Raw genomic sequence first — 21155 nt, 5'->3', positions numbered from 1 at the left:
ACATTTGTGTATATTTATCATACCTGTCAGTAATCAAGTTTTCATTTTGATGTAAATATCTGAATGAGAACAATTCATTTATCAAGTTTCTGCATTTAAAAATAAAGATACCTTTATAAATGCATCACCATTTTACAGTACATTTTAGTTATTATAGATTGCTATGTTTTGCTTTAATAACAGCAGCAGCACTCAAGCATCATGAACTCCATGAGTTAAGCCTGATGATCATGATCAACACTGATTACCTCTTCATCACGGCACCTGTTAGTGGGTGGGATATATTAACAAGTGAACATTTTGTCCTCAAAGTTGATTTGTTAGAAGCAGGAAAAATGGACAGACGGCTAGACAGCTGGGTCAGAGCATCTCCAAAACTGCAGCTCTTGTGGGGTGTTCCCGGTCTGCAGTGGTCAGTATCTATCAAAAGTGGTCCAAGGAAGGAACAGTGGTGAAGCCATGACAGGGTCATGGACAGCCAAGGCTCATTGATGCACGTGGGGAGCAAAGGCTGACCCCTGTGGTCCGATCAAACAGACAAGCTACTCTAGCTTAATTGCTCAAAAGGTTAATGCTGGTTCTGAATTTTGTTTTCTTTTACATCATGTGGTTGGCCGGGTGCGTGTGCGTTGCTTACCTGGGAAACACATGGCACCAGGATGCACTATGGGAAGAAGGTAAGCTGATGGAGGCAGTGTAATGCTTTGGGCAATGTTCTGCTGGGAAACCTTTGGACCTGCCATCCATGTGGATGTTACTTTGACACGTAAACCTACCTAAACCTTGTTGCAGACCATGTACACCCTTTCATGGAAACCGTATTCCCTGGTGACTGTGGCCTCTTTCAGCAGGATAATGCGCCCTGCCACAAAGCAAAAATGTTTCAGGAATGGTTTGAGGAGCACAACAACGAGTTTGAGGTGTTGACTTGGCCTCCAAATTCCCCAGATCTCAATCCAATCGAGCATCTGTGGGATGTGCTGAACAAACAAGTCCGATCCATGGGGGCCCCACCTCGCAACTTACAGGACTTAAAGGATCTGCTGCTAACATCTTGGTGCCAGATACCACAGCACACTTTCAGGGGTCTAGTGGAGTCCATGCCTCGATGGGTCAGGGCTGTTTTGGCAGCAAAAGGGGGACCAACACAATATTAGGATAATGTCATAATGTTATGCCTGATCGATATTTATATATTACAACTTCGAAAAGTCATTTTTAAAGTCTCTTCAGGCAGAAAAAAAATGGTAAATGTTTTGTTTAAAGATTGCAGGCAAGTGTTTACTTTCTACAGTTTTGCTAAAAAGAGAAGATACTTCCAATAAGAAAGATCATGATATCTTTGAATTATACATGGGTTTAGTGATTCTTTGTGCTCTTGCACTGTGACTGCCCCCTCCCTCTCATATATTCTATTGTTATGATACACACACACACACACACACCTGGAGAAACACTGGAACTCACTCAATGCTTTTAATCAAGTAGTCCAAATGACATTGTCTGACCACCCGGATTTACAAATGATTCCTGAATGGAAGAAGCAATATATTAGCTATGAGGTGAGTGGGTCCTTGTTCTTGGATATATTCTTTACACTTTCAACCCTTCAGAAATGTAGTACAATTGTAAGCGTACCTTAGCATGATTAATGAACCAAATAAAGGAAAGCATTTTATTTTTCAGACCCTGAAGTCTATGCTGAAAAAGAAAGATAGGCTTAACCTCATTTGTTATGGTAAGAGCATTGGTTGTTTTAGGTGATGAATTCCAGTTACGTGAGAGTACTCCAATATCGAAATAATATTTCTCAGTCATTTGCATATTTGCATGAATTGTACACTGTTAAAATGAGTTTAAAAAAATGATTGGTGTCAAGGCATATTTATGAACGTCATTTACAACAGTGTAACCTCATAAATTATTCCCATTGAAATTAAATGCATGATAGATTTTGACTTTCTATGGCAGGTATCTTCACAATATTAAAAGGTGAAGCAGGTCAAATGAATCATTCATAACTTTGCAAAGTTGAATGCTTAATGAGGGAAAGGATTGAGATGTTGTGAAGGAAGTTAGTGAATAATATTATTACTTAAGTTTTATTCATCAGTAATAATGAGACCTCTTTATAGCAAACAGTCAAGGGTCTGTGACAGAGGAATTCTTCAAAAGCTGCGAGGAAGAGCTGAACAAGGTGAACCTCTTCTATTCAGGTAGACAACTCTAATGTACTTAGAGCAGATCATTTACAATACATGTGGATACATATTCCTTACTGCAGCTATTTCTATATTACAGAGAAACTATCAGAAGCTCAAAACAGACTGGCAACATTTGGGATTGTAGCTCAGGATGTTTCTGTATCTGAGTTTCAAGGAGATAATCGTGTCATCAGAATTTCCCCACCTATCAAAAGACAAAACACCAATATAAAACAAATCAAAATGGCAGTTTGTGAGCTCTACCTGAGCCTGGCCTTTCTGCAAAAATACCAGGTGGTCTTTAGAAATCTTAGTTTACATCTAGCAATACACACTCATACACACACACAACCATAAGCAAGTCTGGGTTCAGTTAGATTTTATAAATGTTTTTGAAAGAAGTCTCTTATGCCCAGTGACGCTGCATTTATTTGATAAAAAATCTGTAAAACTAGCAATATTGTGAATTATTAGAACATTGTAAAAATATGTGTTATTATTATCATCACAATTGTGCTGTTTTTTTGTGGAAACTGATATTTCACAAAAGAAAGCTGGATTCTTTGCTGAATAAAAAGTTCTAAAGAAAAGCATTTTTATTAGAAAGAAATATTTTGTAACATTATAAAACAACATTTTTGATCAATTTGATGTATCCTTGCTAAATAAAAGTATTATTATTATTATTATTTGACCCCAAACTTTTGAAAGTTATAGCAGATGTCCATGACTGAAGTGGTATAAAAAAAACAATACAAATTATTATACATTGTGCTGGATTTGTTCCCTAGGAATTTAATTACAAATGTTTCTGCAAGATCACCATAATGTACGATTCAAAGTTTGCTTCTGAACATGGCCAAAAATGGAGAAATGAGAGGCTTGACACATCTCTGCTCAACACGGACAGAGGCAAATGTGAACATCTCATGTCTAAACTGGAGGTGAGAATGCAGGACTGTAACATTACCTTTAGTTTGTTTAATTCAATACAGAACATCAAGTCTCTGGATCAGTAAACTGAATGTAATTCTACAGACATTTATGATTCAGCTGGAAGGGGGTGACAAATTGAAAGCAATGAAAAAACTTGAAGTCCCAGTAATGGACAAAACACCGGTAAGAACATACAGTGTCACCTGTGAAATCCTCCTGAATGAAGGTAGTCAGCAGGTATTTTTATTTATAAAAAATTTTTTTACTGTACTGTATCACCAACAAAACACACAAAAATCAAATGGTACTAAATGCAGTAAGATTATCTTATTTATCTAAAATCAGATGCAAGATTTTCTATTGTTAAATGTCATAATATGATTTATTTATTAACATGTTTAAAAAACATTTCTCATCCTGATATCAACCATAACCTTACACTCTCAAAAAAAAAAGAGTACAAAATTGTACCTTTTAAGGTACAAGTGGCCATCAGTGGTACCCTTAAGGGTACATTTTTGTACCTCTAAGTCAGGGGTAGGCAAGTTCGGTCCTGGAGAGCTGATGTCCTGCAAAGTTTAGCTCCAACCCTACTAATCCACCACAGTATAAAACGCATGGCTCCCAGCATGCATTGCAGCATTAAGTATGTCACCATTGTTGAGATGCATATGCTGATTCTTGATATCTGTGTGCATCGAAACTTTTTTTCCCCTAGAATGTATTTAAAAATCAAAATTCAGAATACCTGATCTGTGGTAAGAAACATAATTTATTAATAGTTTTAGTCAGTGATGAGTTCAGTAAAACATTTTTCTTCATGACAATTTTTGTTTATGGCTTCTTTTGATTTGAACAGATTATGTGTTTTGTTAACACTGTAACAAAAAGCACAAACTAAAATAAAAAAGCCAAGAGTTAAACTGCCCAACTAAAGAAAACCCCGATTGTCATAATGGTGACCAAACATTTTCAATAAAACCAACATCTAAACCTCTGTTAATTCTCAATAAGAGCTTCTATAGATGTCTTTCAGGGTTGGAGCCAAACTCTGCAGGACATCGGCTCACTAGGACCGAACTTGCCTGCTAATGGTTAATTGTAGGGGAAATTGTACCCTAAGGACCAATTTTGTACCTTTAAAGGTACAGTTATACGTTTTGTTCCCCAAGGAACAAAATTGTACCTCCACTGTACCTTTTTTTTCTGAGAGTGTAGTAGTTACCTTATTACTAGTACTTTCTTTGGTAACTACACTGTAACTACATACTGTAAAATAAAGTGTAACCGTCTTTTTTCTTCTGTACAAAGAAAGTCGGAGTGTGGATAATGTTTCGGACTGGCTTTGTTTGCGGTCTCAATCTGGCTTTCCTTACCATTTTAATTTTCAGAGGTTAGTAAAGTTAACAACCTCTTTCCCACCATTTCCCTAAACAACTGTAACCAATCGCATATCATTTTCGATATCTGGCTATGGGGGTCAGATACTTTATTTTATTATTAACCATTACTATGTGTGCAAAAAATTATTATGATACAAGGGATTTCAAGTCATATTCCTCTGTATCTATTTATATGCCAGTGTGCATGAACAAAGTATGTAACGCCCAATTGCTAACTTGTCTTGAAAGTGTTTAATGAAACAGACCTGGAGTTTCTGAAGCCTCAGCTGCAGCTTTACAAGGGATGTTTCCTGCTGATTGAGTTTTTGTTCCTGATCGGACTGAACCTGTACTGCTTTAATACTTCAGCTATAAATCACACGCTCATCTTTGGACTTGATCCCAGAGACCACCTCTCATGCTACCATCTTTTTGAGGTTAGTTGTGAAATCCTTTATTTGAGTGTGTTTAATAGGCCTAATCTTATGATTGCTGTGCTGAGGCCTCATATGTCTGACTGTGTATTGCAGATGTCCGGGGGTCTGACTGTGTGCTGGTGCTCTAGTGTACTGGCTAGTCTTCATCCTCCTGTGCTGTCAATCCCACAGCAGCTCCACCCATTACTTTTTCACAGCTTCCTCTTGTTTCTGCTACTAAATCCCTTCTCCATATTTCATGCTCAGGCTCGTCGCTGGCTCATGGTCACAACGGTAAGATAGACTGTTAATCTGTGTATTAGTGGTACGCCACACTGTAAAACTGAACAGTTTTATGTACTAAATAAAAATGAGTTCACTGCACTCAAATATTACCAAACATTATGTGGACACAATGACTGACTGAAACAGAACTCAAATTGAATGAGTTATAGAACATTTCTAATTCCCAGCATAATAATTGGATGATAATGATTGTATTGTTGAGTCATTAAATAAGTGATAATTGAGCATTAATGATGAACGCCTGATGATAATGAGTAGAATCACTGAAGGAAAGAGAAACACAAGAACTACAACTGACTTTAGCCACAGCCTTAGATGAAATCAACTGAAGATAAAAGAAGACATTAAATCTCAGAATATCTCAGCAGAGGAGGATTAAACAACTCCACAAACAGCATTACCAGCTTCATGCATTCGTAACCAGACTGACTTTATTTTTGTGATTTTATGTTTTAATGAAAATAATAGTTTAGTTTGAAGTCACCATGATGGTGTTCAGTGTTTGCTTTAGTTGGGCCCTTGATCCGGTCCTTTTTAGCTTAAATGTTTTTCTGCCTGCTTTAACTGTTTAAAAGGCACATTTGTTATGGCAAGAAAAGTCAAGAGAGAATGTTATCTGGTGATGATTTTATCGTCATGTGGTGGCTGAATCACTGATCTCATTCAGAGTCTAAAGGCCCGGGTATACTTCGGCCGTCCGCGTTCGTACACCGCCCGCATGACGTAATTTTCGTCATTCGGAGGGCTCGCGGCCGGCCGCACACCCCGTCCGAGCGCAGCCTAAATTTCTAGACCGCAAAATACAGGAGAGTCCACTAGGTGGCAATACACACAGTATTGAGCACAGTGTTCAGCCGTCGAAGAAGAGTGTGCAAAGACCGGTTTAAAAACAACACGCTTGAAAAAAAAGAGAGAATTTTTGATTATTCAGTGTTTCTTCCAAACTATGTTGCAATAGTGGATGCACTTAAGTTCTTCTCCGATCATGCCCAGCGAATGTCCCGTTGATGACAGGACTCAGTGCTGCCCTCTGATGTCTGGTAGAGCATAGACACTTTTTTACTGCGCATGTGTTGAACGCGATCATCCGCGCGCATCCGTGATGTAGTATACTTTGAAAGACGCACGGACAGGGCTGCGCGCGTGTCGCGTCCGGCCGCGGTAAGTGAAGTATACCCGGGCCTTAATGCTCTGGTAATAGAGGTATTGTGTTATTATTTTTTGTATTATTCATAAAAGAAGCCATGTGATTCTACAGCACAAGATCCAGTGCAGTTGTGGAAATGTTTCTCTTTCATTCAGTGATTCTGCTCATTATCATCAGGTGTTCATAATTAATTCTCAATCATCACATAATTACTTAACTGCAACATATATTAAGAATCATTAAAAAAAATTATATTAGTGAACTCAACTGAAACAAGCTTAGAGTACTAATAACTGTTGGTTTTTAAACTCAAATTATTTGAGGTAATAAGTTTCCTCAAATGTAATGAGTTTGCTTAACTTTTGGGTTTGACTTTGTGTGTGCTATTGTGACCTAGCAGCAACAAGCTCTCTGAGTTCATTTAAATTTTGTAATTTCTGTTGTTTTACTCATTATAGTGAAGTTTTAGCTGTAAAAAGTGTTTCAATGCAGTATAAAGTTTAATTGTATATTAAGAAATATCCTTGGTTTAGTGCATTCAATTAAAATAAGTTCAGAGTACTCATAACTACTGTTTTTTTTACTTCAATTAAGTTTGTTAAACTCAATTGAATTGAGGTAATCAGTTTCCTCAAATTAAATGAGTTAGCTTAACTTGTTGGGTTTTACAGTGCAGTATAGGTGCCGACAAATGTCTTTATGAGTCACTGAACAATTTATTCAACCGATTTGTTCCAAAAAAATTCATTCAGGAACAAAACAAGTGACTATCTTTATGAGTGAGTCATTGAATCATGTTTGTTTGCCATGGGCTTTTGTTTGTTTCTGTGTGCCATGTGCTTTTCTCTCAGCCTCTAGTCTTGGTCCCACCCTGTTGTTACCTGATTATTGGTTTACTTGTCCCAGCTGCTGTCCTTTGTTACCCTCCTGATTTCCTCCCCTTTACAGGTGTCACATACACTACACAGTTTTCAACAAAAAGAAAAACGTTTTATGCGTTTTGGCCATTAATTTACACGACAACCGAACCAATTGCTTCACAAAATGATTGACTGTTTCGAAGTGCTCTAAACACCACATGCTGGTGATGCATGCTGGCCAGAACGGTGAGCCCAAACATGCATGAAAATTATTTCCCAAACCGATTACAAATGTGTTATTGAAAGTGTAATCTATTAAATGTAATATATTAAATTAACAAATAATCTAATACCATTAAATATGACGTCTCCGTATAATGTGTTATCTTATTAAATTTTTAAAACATTTTGAAACAGTTATGACATTACAAAGCCTCGTTTACTGAAATCACGTGACAGGCAGTTTCACAAATGACAAAAGATTCACAAATGTCTCAACGCTTCACGAATCAGTGTTTCGAAAGCACCCATACAAAGTGACATAGCCGGCATGCATAATACAGCGTTTTTAGTCATTTACGCAGATCTGTGTGAACAGGGATCATTATTGTCTATAAGCTAAGAAAAAAAATATTTTTTATACATCGTTGTCATATAAACACACCTTTATTCTCCCTTTGTTGTCTGTCTTGGCTGAGAGGGCAAAAAAGAAATAAAACTAGAAAAACAACCAGGTCAATGAAGAGACTAACCACACGAGACTGGCCAGAAATTAGGGATACAAGTAGGGATAATACACAAACCAGCACAGGAAAGAAAACAAAATGGAGAATAAATATGGAAGTAAATCAGGAGGGTAACAAGGGAGAGCAGGTGGGGCAAATAAACCAATAACAAGGTAACAAGAGGGCATGACCAATACTAGTGGCTGACAAAAGAGCACATGGCACACAGAAACAAATAAAAGTCATGTGCAAAAGGCACATGGCAAAGAAACATGACAGAAGTCATGTGCTCACACACACCCAAAACATAAGACATAAGAGCACACGGCCCAAAGAACAACCTAGCCGTACGCTCACACAAAGGCAGGAAAAGTCAAGTCACCTTTATTTATATAGCGCTTTTTACAATGCTGATTGTTTCAAAGCACCTTCGCAGTGTTAAACAGGAATATAATGCAATAGATTTTGATTCGGCTGTACTTTGGTGAAAACAGTGATGTCATTCAGCTCAGTTCAATTATCATATAGTGTCAATGCGGTCAGATCATTAATATAGTTGAATATTTAGTGTCCCCAACTAAGCAAGCCAAAAGCCAAAGGCGACAGAGGCAATGGTGGCAAGGAACCAAAACTCCATCAGGTGACATAATGGAGAAAAAAACCATGGGAGAAACCAGACTCAGTCGGGGTGCCAGTTATTCTCTGGCCAACGAACAAACATTGTATGATTTTGATTCTGGCAACAAATTACAGGTCAGTAGTCATATTAGATCAGAATATTCAGAATATTTGTCCAGTTCCATCTGATTGAAGATCGGCGTCATCACGCTGGAGACGGATTTGTTGAGGATGTCGTGCCGATGAGGCCTTCACAGGGGAGAGTCTAGTCTTGTCACATGTCTGTCTTGTCCTGTGCAGCACATGTGGTGGTTTTAGTGTGATGTCATGTCTCTGGTCCCTTGTCACCCCACCCTTCTTGTTATCTGATTATTGGTCAATTTGCCCCATCTGTTCTCCCTCATATCCTGCCTGATTTGTCACTCTTTATAATCTCCTCGTGTCTGCAGTCCAGTGCTGGATCGTTGTCTTATGTCGGATGTCGTCTGTTCTCTGTCCTGCTACATGTTCCTGCGTTGTATTTAAGTATTTCTAGTTTGATTTTCCCCTCGTGGATGTTTTGTTTGTGTTTGTTTTATTTTCTATTTAATAAATCCCTTCTTTATTTGCACTTGAGTCCTCGCTCCCTTTTCATGTACCACACCCTAAGTTGGGGACACAAACTTTTCAACTAAATATCCAAATGAATCTAATTGGTAAACTAAATTAACTATATAAACTAAATTACTGATCTGCCCACATTGTCACTGTATGATAATTGAAATGAGCTAGATGACATCACCGTTTTCTCCGGAGCGGCTGTACGGCCGAATAAAATTCTGTTGCATTTTCCTGTTTAACAAGCTACTTTGAAACAATCTGCATTGTAAAAAGCGCTATATAAATAAAGTTGACTTGACTTGACACCCTGACAAGTCTAGAGACTAACAACATGTGTGTCAGGATCCTGTCACCAAACTAAAAATAAGACAAACCAAGGTGACAGTAACTTGCAATATTGTGTCTAGAATAAAAACTTTAATCAATATGAATACCTTCCTTTAATAACACACTCGCAAGTGTGCCGCTGGTCTGAATGTCAGCAGGGCTCTGATTAATAATACAGCCGGTGACTTTCACAGCCGTGTTGTACAGTGCTGATATTCAGATTCAGAACAACATTCTTGCTCATGATATTTCTTAAAGTCAACATGAAATCAAAATTCATAATTCCTATTTTTTATGGAATATTGCAGTATTTATTATAAATTATTTATTAAATCTTGGAACGGCATGTCTCTTCTCTGATTACATTTTTCAGCATACGGGCAGAACAAAAGATCACAGCAATAGCAAACAACAATGATCCAATGATTCAATCAATTCCTCTTAGACAAAATCAAGTCCCACCCTACATTTTTTCTTGTTCGAGAAGCCATTTCACATGGATACTTAAAAATCCAGTATTGCTTGTCACCAGCATAAGGTATGTTTTGCACTCCGGGGACCAGCATGGGATGCTGGTTGAAGGTTTGCTGGTCCCCAACATGGGGTGCTGGTTGCTGGTTTGCAGGTTCCCAGCATGGGATGCTGGTTGAAGGTTTGCTGGTCCTCAACATGGGGTGCTGGTTCCCAGCATGGGATCCTGGTTGATGGTTTGCAGGTTCCCAGCATGGGATGCTGATTGATGGTTTGCTGGTCCCCAACATGGGATGCTCGTTTCTGGGTTGCTGGTTTCCAGCATGAGATGCTGGTTGAAGGTTTGCTAGTCCCCAACATGGGCTGCTGGTTGCTGGTTTGCAGGTTCCCAGCATGGGATGCTGGTTGAAGGTTTGCTGGTCCTCAACATGGGGTGCTGGTTCCCAGCATGGGATGCTGGTTGAAGGTTTGCTAGTCCCCAACATGGGATGCTGTTTGATGGTTTGCAGGTTCCCAGCATGGGATACTGATTGATGGTTTGCTGGTCCCCAACATGGGATGCTGGTTGAAGGTTTGCTGGTCCCCAACATGGGGTGATGGTTGTTGGTTTGCTGGTCCCCAACATGGGGTACTGGTTCCTGGTTCCCAGCATGGGATGCTGATTGATGGTTTGATGGTCCCCAACATTTGATGCTGGTTGCTGGTTTGCTGCAAAATCCTCAGTGCCGATCACTGCTCAATTTTCATATGGTCCAAATCTAACTGAAGCAGTTTGAATGAAAATAGATTAACTCTACAAGTGATGATTGAGCATAAGTGATGAGACCTGCAGTTAACAAGTAGAATCACTGAAGATAAGAGTAACAACAAGAACAGAAAAAAGAGAAGAGATGGGCAGAAAACACAATAATTATTACTGATGTACTCACGGAGACGAATTTAGCTGTATACGTAAATATTTTATATCGTATCGGCATTTCGTCCAGACGTTTCCAGCGTTTTGGGAGTCTGAAACCGCTATTTTTTTAATCCGGGTCTCAGAGTGGATAAATCTTAAAACGACACCCTTGCGTTTTCACGTGTACAGCCAATCCGTATATTTTGTGAAACAACGATGTCATCACCCCACGTCTCGACCAAGCGGCAACCTCCCACAGTTTCTCTTGAAGCCAATACGGAAGTGCCTTATACTGCAATTCATCGACTGGCCGCTAGGGACAGGCTCCAGAAGGGAGCAGAATCTCATTGAGCCCCATGTTAAAATGGCCAACTTTACAGCAGATTAAAACATGTTTACAGCCTGGTACAAATTGTGGTTTTGGTCTATACGGCTAATTTTGCCCTTCATGACAACTGTGAGGGGGGTGAATTTTTTTATAACTCATTCGTTTACATTATATAAAGCATTAAAGTTCTGCATAATTAAGGGCGTGGCCACTTCGAGTGACAGGTGGATAGCCATTTATCTGCTGTCTGTTAGTCATCGTGTCACTTCAGCTCCACCCACATCACGCCTTTTTGCCCATATTCTGTTATCCGGGAGTGACGCGCTGCCAAGATGGCAACGGCCATCTCGTCCATACTTTGCGCTTCAGAACGGCTCATCAGAATCCTATGGGTGACGTCACGGACACTACGTCCATATTTTTTTACAGTCTATGGTCTCAACCTTAGTCAGACACATTAGGCCCTGTCCCAAATGGCACACTTCATGTGCACTTTCAATCTTGTGGACTTACAATGGCTGCCACGTGCGTGTGTCCGTTAAGTCCACGAAACCGTATGGTGTCAATGATGACCGTTTGTCATTTTAGGTCTCAGAAGGGTGCTCACGAGCTTCGCGGTCGATATGCACCCTCGATGCACACTTTTGCCGAGCCTGCACTGGTGGGGGTTAGGCAGCGGACTTCTTCCCGGCAGTCAAAGCAGCATTATGTCATGAAAGTGCGGACTCAGAGGAAGACCGTGTGGGTTTAGGATGCCATTTGGGACAGGGCCACATGCGCATGCTCTTCTTCTCCATTTTTTGTGTATCTCTGTGGCAGAATTAAAGCGCCACATACTGGTCTGGCATGTATACTACATCATTTTGAGTCGGTTTCAGTGGTTTCGAGTGTATGCAAATATTTCTTGAGACGACGCTGTGTGTATGGAAAAAAAAATTTAGAACAAGGGAAAAAAAAGATCGTATAGGGAAAGCTCTGGCTTTGGGTGGATGTGGCCTTATACAGCCACACAGCCTTAGATGAAATCAACTATAAATGAAATCAGTGATCTCACCAGAGAATGCTTAAACAACTCCAACTCCTGGTTTTATTTCTTTCATATGGTACATGTATAAGAGTTGTTGAAGTCTCTTTGAAGTCACCATTATGGTGATTAATGTTCCCTCTTTGTGCACTTGGCCCATGCATTAATTATCTTTCAGCAATTGATGAAAGTGCATGCTATCACTACTGTCTACAATATTTCATGGTCCTGACTGCAATGACACCCTTTACTATGTACACTTTTTGGAATCTGTGACTGACAGCTGGATTTTGACAAAAGTTCCCAAAAGAACATGAAAGTCTTTAAAAACAGCAACATTTAATTTTGAACTTTCATTATCAAGTTGCTATTAACTGTTCCATTAAAAGAGCTCTTCTCATAACCCATGTTATTAAACAAATTATATAATTTCATATATCCATATGTTTTTGTTTTTGCATATACTCAAGCTCTTTTTAACTGATTTGTGACCACCTCTGAAGACCATGCTGGTGAACCAGCTTCACCAGCTCCGGTTTGCTTCCGAACAGCATGACTATGCTGGTCCGCCAGCTAAACCAGCACTATACCAGCACTAACCAGCACTAACCAACCTGGAATTCGTGCTGGTCAATGCTGGATTTTGTTAGCAGGGTATAAGTCACAATAAGGAAGAAAAGACTATCACAACTTCCATTTAATAATGTACATTTCAGTATGTTGTAATTACAAATAGTTCTATTTCACAGTTTTATCTACAGCTCTTCTGTCCACTTTATTTTTAACATAAGAGTGGGTGCGGCCATTTCTAAATTGAATGTGTGAGGGATCTGGTGTCATCCAGTCTGTTATGCTGCTTGATATTCCAAACTGGTAGGCTATTTGTTATCATATTATTTAAATTTATTAGTAATCATGAACACACTATGTTGTAGCACAAATGGTTTTACCATTTACTGCACTATGTTATTTGTATAGTTAATTACCTATAGTGGCTAATAAATCTGAGGTTGCATGCATTCATACTGTAGAAAACAGCCTTCTTCTGGTTTGAAAAATAAGGTGGAAAGCCAAACTTGGAAGACATTTTAATGTTGTGTTTAAAGTTTGTCTGTATTAATAACTAGGGTAGACATGTTGTCAACTAGTACCTTGCTATCTTTGCTGTAAAATGTTTTGCAATAGCACATTTTATCAACAGTGGTCTCTAGAGAATGCATCATCATATGCAATGTCATCATTTATGCATTACAAATCACAGTGTAAGGTCTTGGCAGCCCCCTTCCAGCCTGTGGGCTTTGCAGAATGCTGGCTAGCTGATCAATTCAACAGTCTAAGCCCTTTGTTCCTTGGCTTGAGGGATCTGCTGTGCTTCTATACCTATCAGATCAACTGGAGAGATATGTGGTCTGACAGCCCTCCATCCGCAGGTAAGAGGGGCCCAATCCTAAACCACTAATTGCTAGTGTATATTATATAACCGGTATATTATATTATATTACTATATTAATTATATTATATTACCTTTTTTGCACTCTTTTATGTGGCATGACATATAGCTGTAGCCGCCTCAGTTCAAGCAAAGTAGAGCACGGTTTTGCGGGGTCTGTTAGATTATTTATTATATATAATGAACAATTGTGTGTCTGATTGGTCCAGCCAATTATCAGGAGTCTTATCACCAAATCACATTTAGCTACTGGTTTGTCGATAATCCATTGGTAATACGCCATAATCAATGCCACATACTCTTTGAGCGTGGAAGACCCTTGCCTGTTCTCTAAGCGCTCCTATGGAAAAGACAACGTAACCGCCAAGGGGTATGATATGGGGTCCTCATGCTGTGCTTTACACCAGGTATTGAAGACCACCCATTAACTTGTGTGAAAGGGGCTCTCGCTTCCAATATTGTAAAGCACATTTAAAAGTTTTAGGACAGAACTACTTCAAAGTTCATAGAATGTTTCAATGTATCAAAAAACCTCTTTATATTCCTTTGATGTTTTTTTAGTTGAGATTTTCTTCTGTTTGTTACAGTGAGTCTGGACTGTGGACGATATAGTATGGCTGTAACCTGTCTGATCCAGTGTTTTCCACCATGGCTTAGATTTGCACAATGCCTGAGGTGCTTCTGGGACACTGGCCACACGCTACATCTCCTGAATGCAGGAAAATACTTCACTGTGTTTCTTATGGTCACATTCGCCGGCCTCTACAACATGGCCAGAGGTACACGACCGTATAAATAGGTAGCATTTAGTATTCTTCATATATTATTATGACGAAACATTGTTGTTTAGAGAGAAAAACATGAGCAAGTGGCATACATAAAATGATTGAGTCCTCAGGGTTTTAAATAACTATTCTAAACATGGCTAGAAATGTTATGGTTAATGCAAGGCAAAAAATCAAATAGATAATAAAGGAAAATAAAGGACCTTGAAAATGTTATGATGCTCAGTCTATTTGTGTGTATATGTGTAATAGAGAGATCTGCGTTGCTTGTGGAAGGGAGGATATACCTGTACATCTGGGCCGTGGTTACCTGTATGGGTGTTCTAGTTACAGTGAGTTGGGATTTAAGGATGGACTGGGGATTACTTCAGGGAAATGGCCTGCTAAAAGACAAGTTGGTGTACTCCCAACAGGTAAGTTAGTATACAAATTAGTATAACAATTTTTCATTAAATTTTTTTAGTTTTGATCTGGTGATTGTCAAATTAATAGTGATAAGGTGCATGTGAGAAATATATTTGACAATAAATTAGCACGGTATATTAAAGAAATAGTTCACCACAAAATTTCGGTCTCTTCCTCAGAAAGTTATCATATGGCTTCAGAAAACTTGTGTATATGTCATATGGACTATGAGACTTTTATTCAATGAGATATTAAGATATATTTAGAGCTTGACAGCCAGGGTGCCCAAGTCTGTGCTTTTCTTGCAGATGTGGGTTGCTTGATTTTTTTGGTTTGTTTTTTTGACACTGCATAAATTGTATTTGATACAAAAAAATATTTATTTTTAATTTTCTCCATTTTGTCACCTGATAGAGTTTGGGTTCCTTGCAACTGTTGCCTTGCTTAGTTGGTGACACTTACATACTGTATACAACAATAATTATAATATTCAACAATATTATTGATCTGACTGTACTGACGCAGTTTTAAGAGAACTGAATTGAGCTGGAGGATGACATCATTTTTTGCAGAACTGATTAAATTAACTAATTTAATAATTGATGATCTTTACAACGGATCTGAAACAACACATAACTGACTTAAACTGAACAACAGCTGAAATGTATAGTTTTTCTGTTGTCACTGTAAAGCTGCTTTGAAATGATCTGTATTGTACAAAGCGCTATGGTGACTTGACTTGACAGAAATGCTTGTATTAAAATATTTTACTCTTCCATATTTATATTCTAACAATGATAAATCTGTGCTAGATGATGAGACAGAGTTGGGAGAATTTGAGGGCCACTGCTACAAAGCCTGTGTGCTGCTGTTTTGTTTCCATGGTAACAGACTGGCAAATCTCTCCATGATTGTGGCTAATAAACAAAAAAAAATAAAAAAAAGTATCATATGTAATCTTCAGAAGCATTTTCCATTGATTGATAACCTAATAGGAATATCTTGAAATGTTTAGTTGACATTGTAAACTGTAAAAAGGAATTTTCAGACATAGGCTGAATGATTTTGTTCACTGTCATTCTTAAAGCTGCAGTCCGTAACTTTTTTTGGTAAAAAATTATCCAAAATCAATTTTTGAGCAAATATACAACAAGCCAGTTTTAAAAACTATCTCCTTACCATAGACCCATTCACAACGGTAAGCTTGTAATAATGTGTTATAATTAGAGTGGTATGGTGGATTTCCGCAGCAAAATCAAGAATGTCTTTGCGTCATTACGTCACGTCTGTATACATAAAGAAAGAGTCCGGCTAGTAGTAGCAACGCATGTGAGGAGCATGTATACCGCATGTTCTTCAGCGGATAATTTATAGACTTTTCTCACAGCAACTGGAGCAATTCAATGTATCCTTTTGATGGCAGATTGTAATCCAGAAAGGCCCAAATGACATCATCAGTGACAGCTGGAGATTCACCCGTAGTCAAAAGCAAAAGATTATACGGAAATTGAAATCTACAGGTAACGCTAATACACACTAAATACACGTAGTCACGCAATGCTAACGCCCGTTTCACACATACTCCGTTTGCAGTGCGTATGCGGTGCGTATTTTTTTCCGTACCCATGTTAACGGATTACAGCTTTCACACTGCGCGCGGATGCTGTCCGTCAGTCCGTTCCAGGTGCGGTGCGTCTGCAGCAGTCCGGCGATCGTTTCCGTACCGAGTCTATTTTTTGCTGTGCTGCACTGCGGAATTAAAGTGACAGCACATTGTTCGCTTTAAAATAAACATGTATTGACGCGAAAATCTAGTAATTTTACCACAGATGCATATAATTTAAAGTTTCAAAGTCAACACACAAAAATTGAAATAATGGAGAGCACGTACGTTCCTGGAGGTGGAAAAACAAAGGTCTTTATGACCTGCTTTTAAAAGGGTTTAAAAACGAAAGAAAAGACGAGAGTCGGCTGTTTTTGTATAGCCTATTGTAAGTTTCTAATTTAAAATGTTTATAGGCTATAAGTTATATTTAAATGTTTTGCCACTTGTGTGAGCTAAATCTAAAGTAGCCTATATAAATATAAAGTAATGAATTGAATAAAGCGTTGTTTAAATGTACTACGTTAAAACGTGATATCTATGAAAGTGTAAACAAAGAGAATTGCAATTCTGACAAGCCATGTTCAGTAACAACTTTTGGATTTGAAATAAAAAAAATAGTGAATAAATGCTCTGTTTGTGGTATACAACCGCGGATCAGTTGCGCGCTGCAAACGCAGCATATATGAAAGCACAACAGCGCGTGCTGCTCCTGCACCGCATACGCACCACATACGCACTGCAGACGGAGTATGTGTGAAACGGGCGTAAGGCTGTTAACATTAACAATTTGAGAACAAAGTATAACATTAGTAATAATTTGCACGTTTTGATGTGATATGAGCGATCGTTAGATTTAATCACCATTGGTAGCGCGATTTATTGTACTGTTTTGTTCCAAAAGTGCCTGACATGTTACTTACTTGTTCAGATTACATTTTCCGGTAAAAATTCTTATTTAGCTTATACAAGACGTAGAATCTGTGATTCTGAAGTACAGTATCCACACGGGTGTGGTGACTGACAGCAAGCCGCACATACTCCTCAAAACATTAGATTCATCCGCGCTGAGGAGCCGCGCCGACGCACGACTAACATACAGATGATAACTCCGCAAATAACTGCAATTGTAGGTTTCAAACAGAGATGGCGACACATAGGCAAAACGTACGGACTACAGCTTTAAGGTAAAATTATGTTATTTTACTATTTATTTTATTTATACAGTTTAGAGTTACAGGGACAGTCTGCACAATAATAAACATTTACATAAGTGTGCCAGTTTAGCCAACTTGGCTAACTACACTGTAAAACTGAACAGTTTAAATGAATGAAATTAGTTAATTTCACTCAAATATTACTTACGTGTACTTTTCAGTTCCTAGCATGCTTTGCGTAAGACTGTATAATGATAATAAATGTTGAAATGAAGTGCTATTTTGCACAAGATTAATATAGGGAGAGATGAGTTTGTGTTTAATGTTCTGTTAAATTGGAATTTACAAGAGTTTCTGAATGTTGAAGTTTTGTAGGTTTACCATTGTGGTGAAGGATGGAGCCTTGGGTTTGGTCAAGGATTGGCTGCAAAACTTTAAAGTTACTCATGTTGATTACATACAAGTGTATATAGTAACAGTTTCTTTGATACATTAGCACATGCTAGTTAACATAATATTTAACAGACTGTATGAGTTTATTCAATATTTCAATTAAATTGCAATTAACATGTTTGTGTAGTACAAAATACAAACGTTAAGTTCTACTAACTTAATCTTTGGGTTAGTTAACTTAAAAAAAAACTTAGGCTACTTTAATGTTTTGAGTTTATCGGTTTCCACAAATGTTTTGAGTATTCTGAACTTATTAAGTCAAGTCGCCTTTATTTATATAGCGCTTTTTACACTACAGATTGTTTCAAAGCAGCTTTATAGTGATAACAGGAAAATAATAAAGTTAAATAAACAAAGTTAGCTTCGGCTGTAAAGCAGATCTAGAAGAAAATAGTGGTGTAGTCCTCAGCAGGAGCGGTTAGGCTGTTTGAAAGTCCATGCGGGTGAAGGTTTACTCACAAGAGTTGTTCCTTCCCTCGTCAGGTCAGAAACTCAGGACACTTGGGAAAGCTTTTATTCCTTCCAGTTGGGGAGGGGATAACTAATTCATACCTTCCTACTGTAATGGTGTGATTGGGTCGTAGCATTCCAAGTGTTCGCCCATCAGGTCCCACCTTTCCATCCTGTGGAGCTTTATGCATTGTCCCAAAATACACAGTTAAATAAAACTTTAGAACCTTGGAAATGCTTTATTTATTTTTCAAAACTTTCTCAAAGTTCCTGTGGCAGTGTTTTGCACTCATAGCGTCCAAACTTGATGTACATTGGTTGAGGTATCAACAAGATGTGTGAGATTACATTAACTGTTATTTCAGCATGAATTTTCCTGGACGAATAAGGAGACGTATATGACATGTTCCTTACAGTTTCCTGTCCATTTTTGTGGTGTCAATCCAATTTGTGTATAGAGATTATATTTCTCTTGGGGCATTTCTTACTGTGTTCTAGCCAGAACTGGTTTGGTGGCCCTGGGCACTCCATGGTCATTCACACCTTGGTCTCCGGCATGGACGGCTGAGGTGAACGATGGGCAACTGGTAATGAGATTAGCCTGTGATCAATGGGACGTTGATGTCCTCAATCTTGCAGTCCTGATTACCATAGTCCTTTTAGTTGCTGTTGAGGGTCCTATCACATCCTTCTGTCTTCTTAATCACAGTGGGACAAAGGAAATCTGGAAAAACAATGATGTCATTGTCCAGCTCAGTTAAATTTTCATACAATGGTGTCAATGCAGACAGATCAATAATATTTTTGAATATTTAGTGTCCCCAACTAAGCAAGCCAAAAGCCAAAGGCAACAGTGGCAAGGAATGAAAACTTCATCGGGTGACAGAATGGAGAAAAAAACCTTGCGAGAAACAAGGTTCAGTCGGGGGGCCAGTTCTTCTCTGCCCAATGAACAAACAGAAGTCCGAAGTCAGATTGGATCGAAACATTCAGAATATTTATCCAGTTCTATCTGGTTAAAGATCGGAGTCATCACCCCGGAGACGGTTTGTTGAAGAGTGTACTACAGTGATTTTCAAGTATAAAAGTGATAGTATATATATTTGAGGCATATGTGAGTAGCATGTTTTGAGTTTTGGCTACTTTTTGGGCTAGTTTTGATTGGCCAGTGGGCTGGTTTTGTTAAACAGATCTGGCAACCTTGTTGAGATAGCCATTTTTATTGACTTTGACTAACCGGGATATTATTTAAAAATTCACCTAGTTATAATGAAGAATTTTTATTTTGGGCAAACCTTTCATTTAATGCATGCTATGCACATAACCATAAATGAGAGTTTATCTGCCCCAACACTATCTCACAACCATTTTGGTGGCTAATTCGCACAAATTCATAGGCCTACAATTTGTCTAAACCCCATGGGTAGGTTTAGGACCAAATTCATACAAATTGGGCAACTTGTTAAATAAGTACGAATTGCTGTGAGAGCGAGTTGTCTGATCCACGTTAAATCCACATTATTATTATAGATCATTCTCAACAGTAAATATTTATTCTGTATTTGGTAGTATCAGTCCCTAATCTGAGTTACAAAAACATTTAGCAGTAGTTACTAGTTTACTAAATCTTTCTCTGCTATCACTATTTAAGATCAAGCATAGGTATTACTCGGTCAAATTGACCAAACATGACAAAGCGAGGCTCAAAGTCACATTTTGTTGTAAGTGATTTAGTCTGTGTGGCGACCGTGGAAGCCTATATCACTGGCATCTCATGAAGTTTCAGGCTGAAAAGGTGCCACTAAATTAATCTCTGTTAGAGGCTAAGGGGTCAAACTGTCCTGCAACAGCTCTTAATATTGAGAGATGTGCTCTTTCAGTTGTACTACTATGCAGCCATGCTGGCGGATGTGCTGTTGCGGGTCTCCTGGGCTATAAATATCCTTCTGGCTCAGATGAAGGATTCAGCTGCAGCTGCCACTGCAAGTGCCCTGCTGGCACCACTGGAAGTCCTCAGGTTAGATTTCAGTCACACACTTTAAGCAGCAAGAGAGGGGGTTTGTAAAGTTGTAATTCAGAATGATTAGCGCAAATTTAATTTTCCTATAATTTAATTTTACGGTGGCTGCTGACTCATAGGAAAAATATTCAGGATTAGATTGTACTTTGAGCAAACTCATTTTAGGAAAGGTTATCTGACTATTTCGCAGAATATTTATTATTTGACATATTCTTTCTTTCTGTTCAACCAGACGTTTTATTTGGAATCTATTTCGGCTAGAGAACGAGCAGCTGAAAAACTGTGAGAATTGTTGTGCTGTTCGTGATTTCTGGAACATCTGGAGGCATCTGGAAAAGGATCAGGATGTGATGTGTAAAGATCATCACAAAATCACCACACATGGCACAACATGCTGTTTACCTCTCCCAAATCAGAGGTTATTGTCTGGGCAGATGCTGAATCTGATCCTTTTTAGCAGTTTTCAAAGAATAGAGTCAATGATATCTGAAAATGAACAATGCTGTTATTTTGCAGGGTAAAGGAGAAACAACTGCCTGCTGGGGGAACAGATGCAGAGATTCATCCATGTATTTAAGGAAGAAAACCTG

General features: G+C 38.5%; 1 protein-coding gene across 1 annotated transcript; it reads left to right on the top strand.

Moving 5' to 3' along the window:
- Positions 1-2118: 2118 nt before the first annotated feature.
- Positions 2119-21142, top strand: LOC307125393 (solute carrier family 53 member 1; the record flags this gene model as incomplete). The annotated part of the gene is made up of 12 exons (XM_079815245.1): positions 2119-2197; positions 2302-2498; positions 2996-3148; positions 3258-3366; positions 4787-4959; positions 5053-5232; positions 13504-13672; positions 14280-14471; positions 14730-14890; positions 20426-20562; positions 20798-20983; positions 21082-21142. The coding sequence occupies 12 exons, from the start codon at positions 2119-2121 to the stop codon at positions 21140-21142; spliced, it is 1797 nt and encodes a 598-aa protein (XP_079671371.1).
- Between the last annotated feature and the right edge of the window lie 13 nt (positions 21143-21155).

Source organism: Gobio gobio (genome assembly GCF_949357685.1).
Source record: "Gobio gobio genome assembly, chromosome: 4".
NCBI lineage: Eukaryota > Metazoa > Chordata > Actinopteri > Cypriniformes > Gobionidae > Gobio > Gobio gobio.
This window is presented reverse-complemented; position numbering and strand designations above follow the sequence as displayed.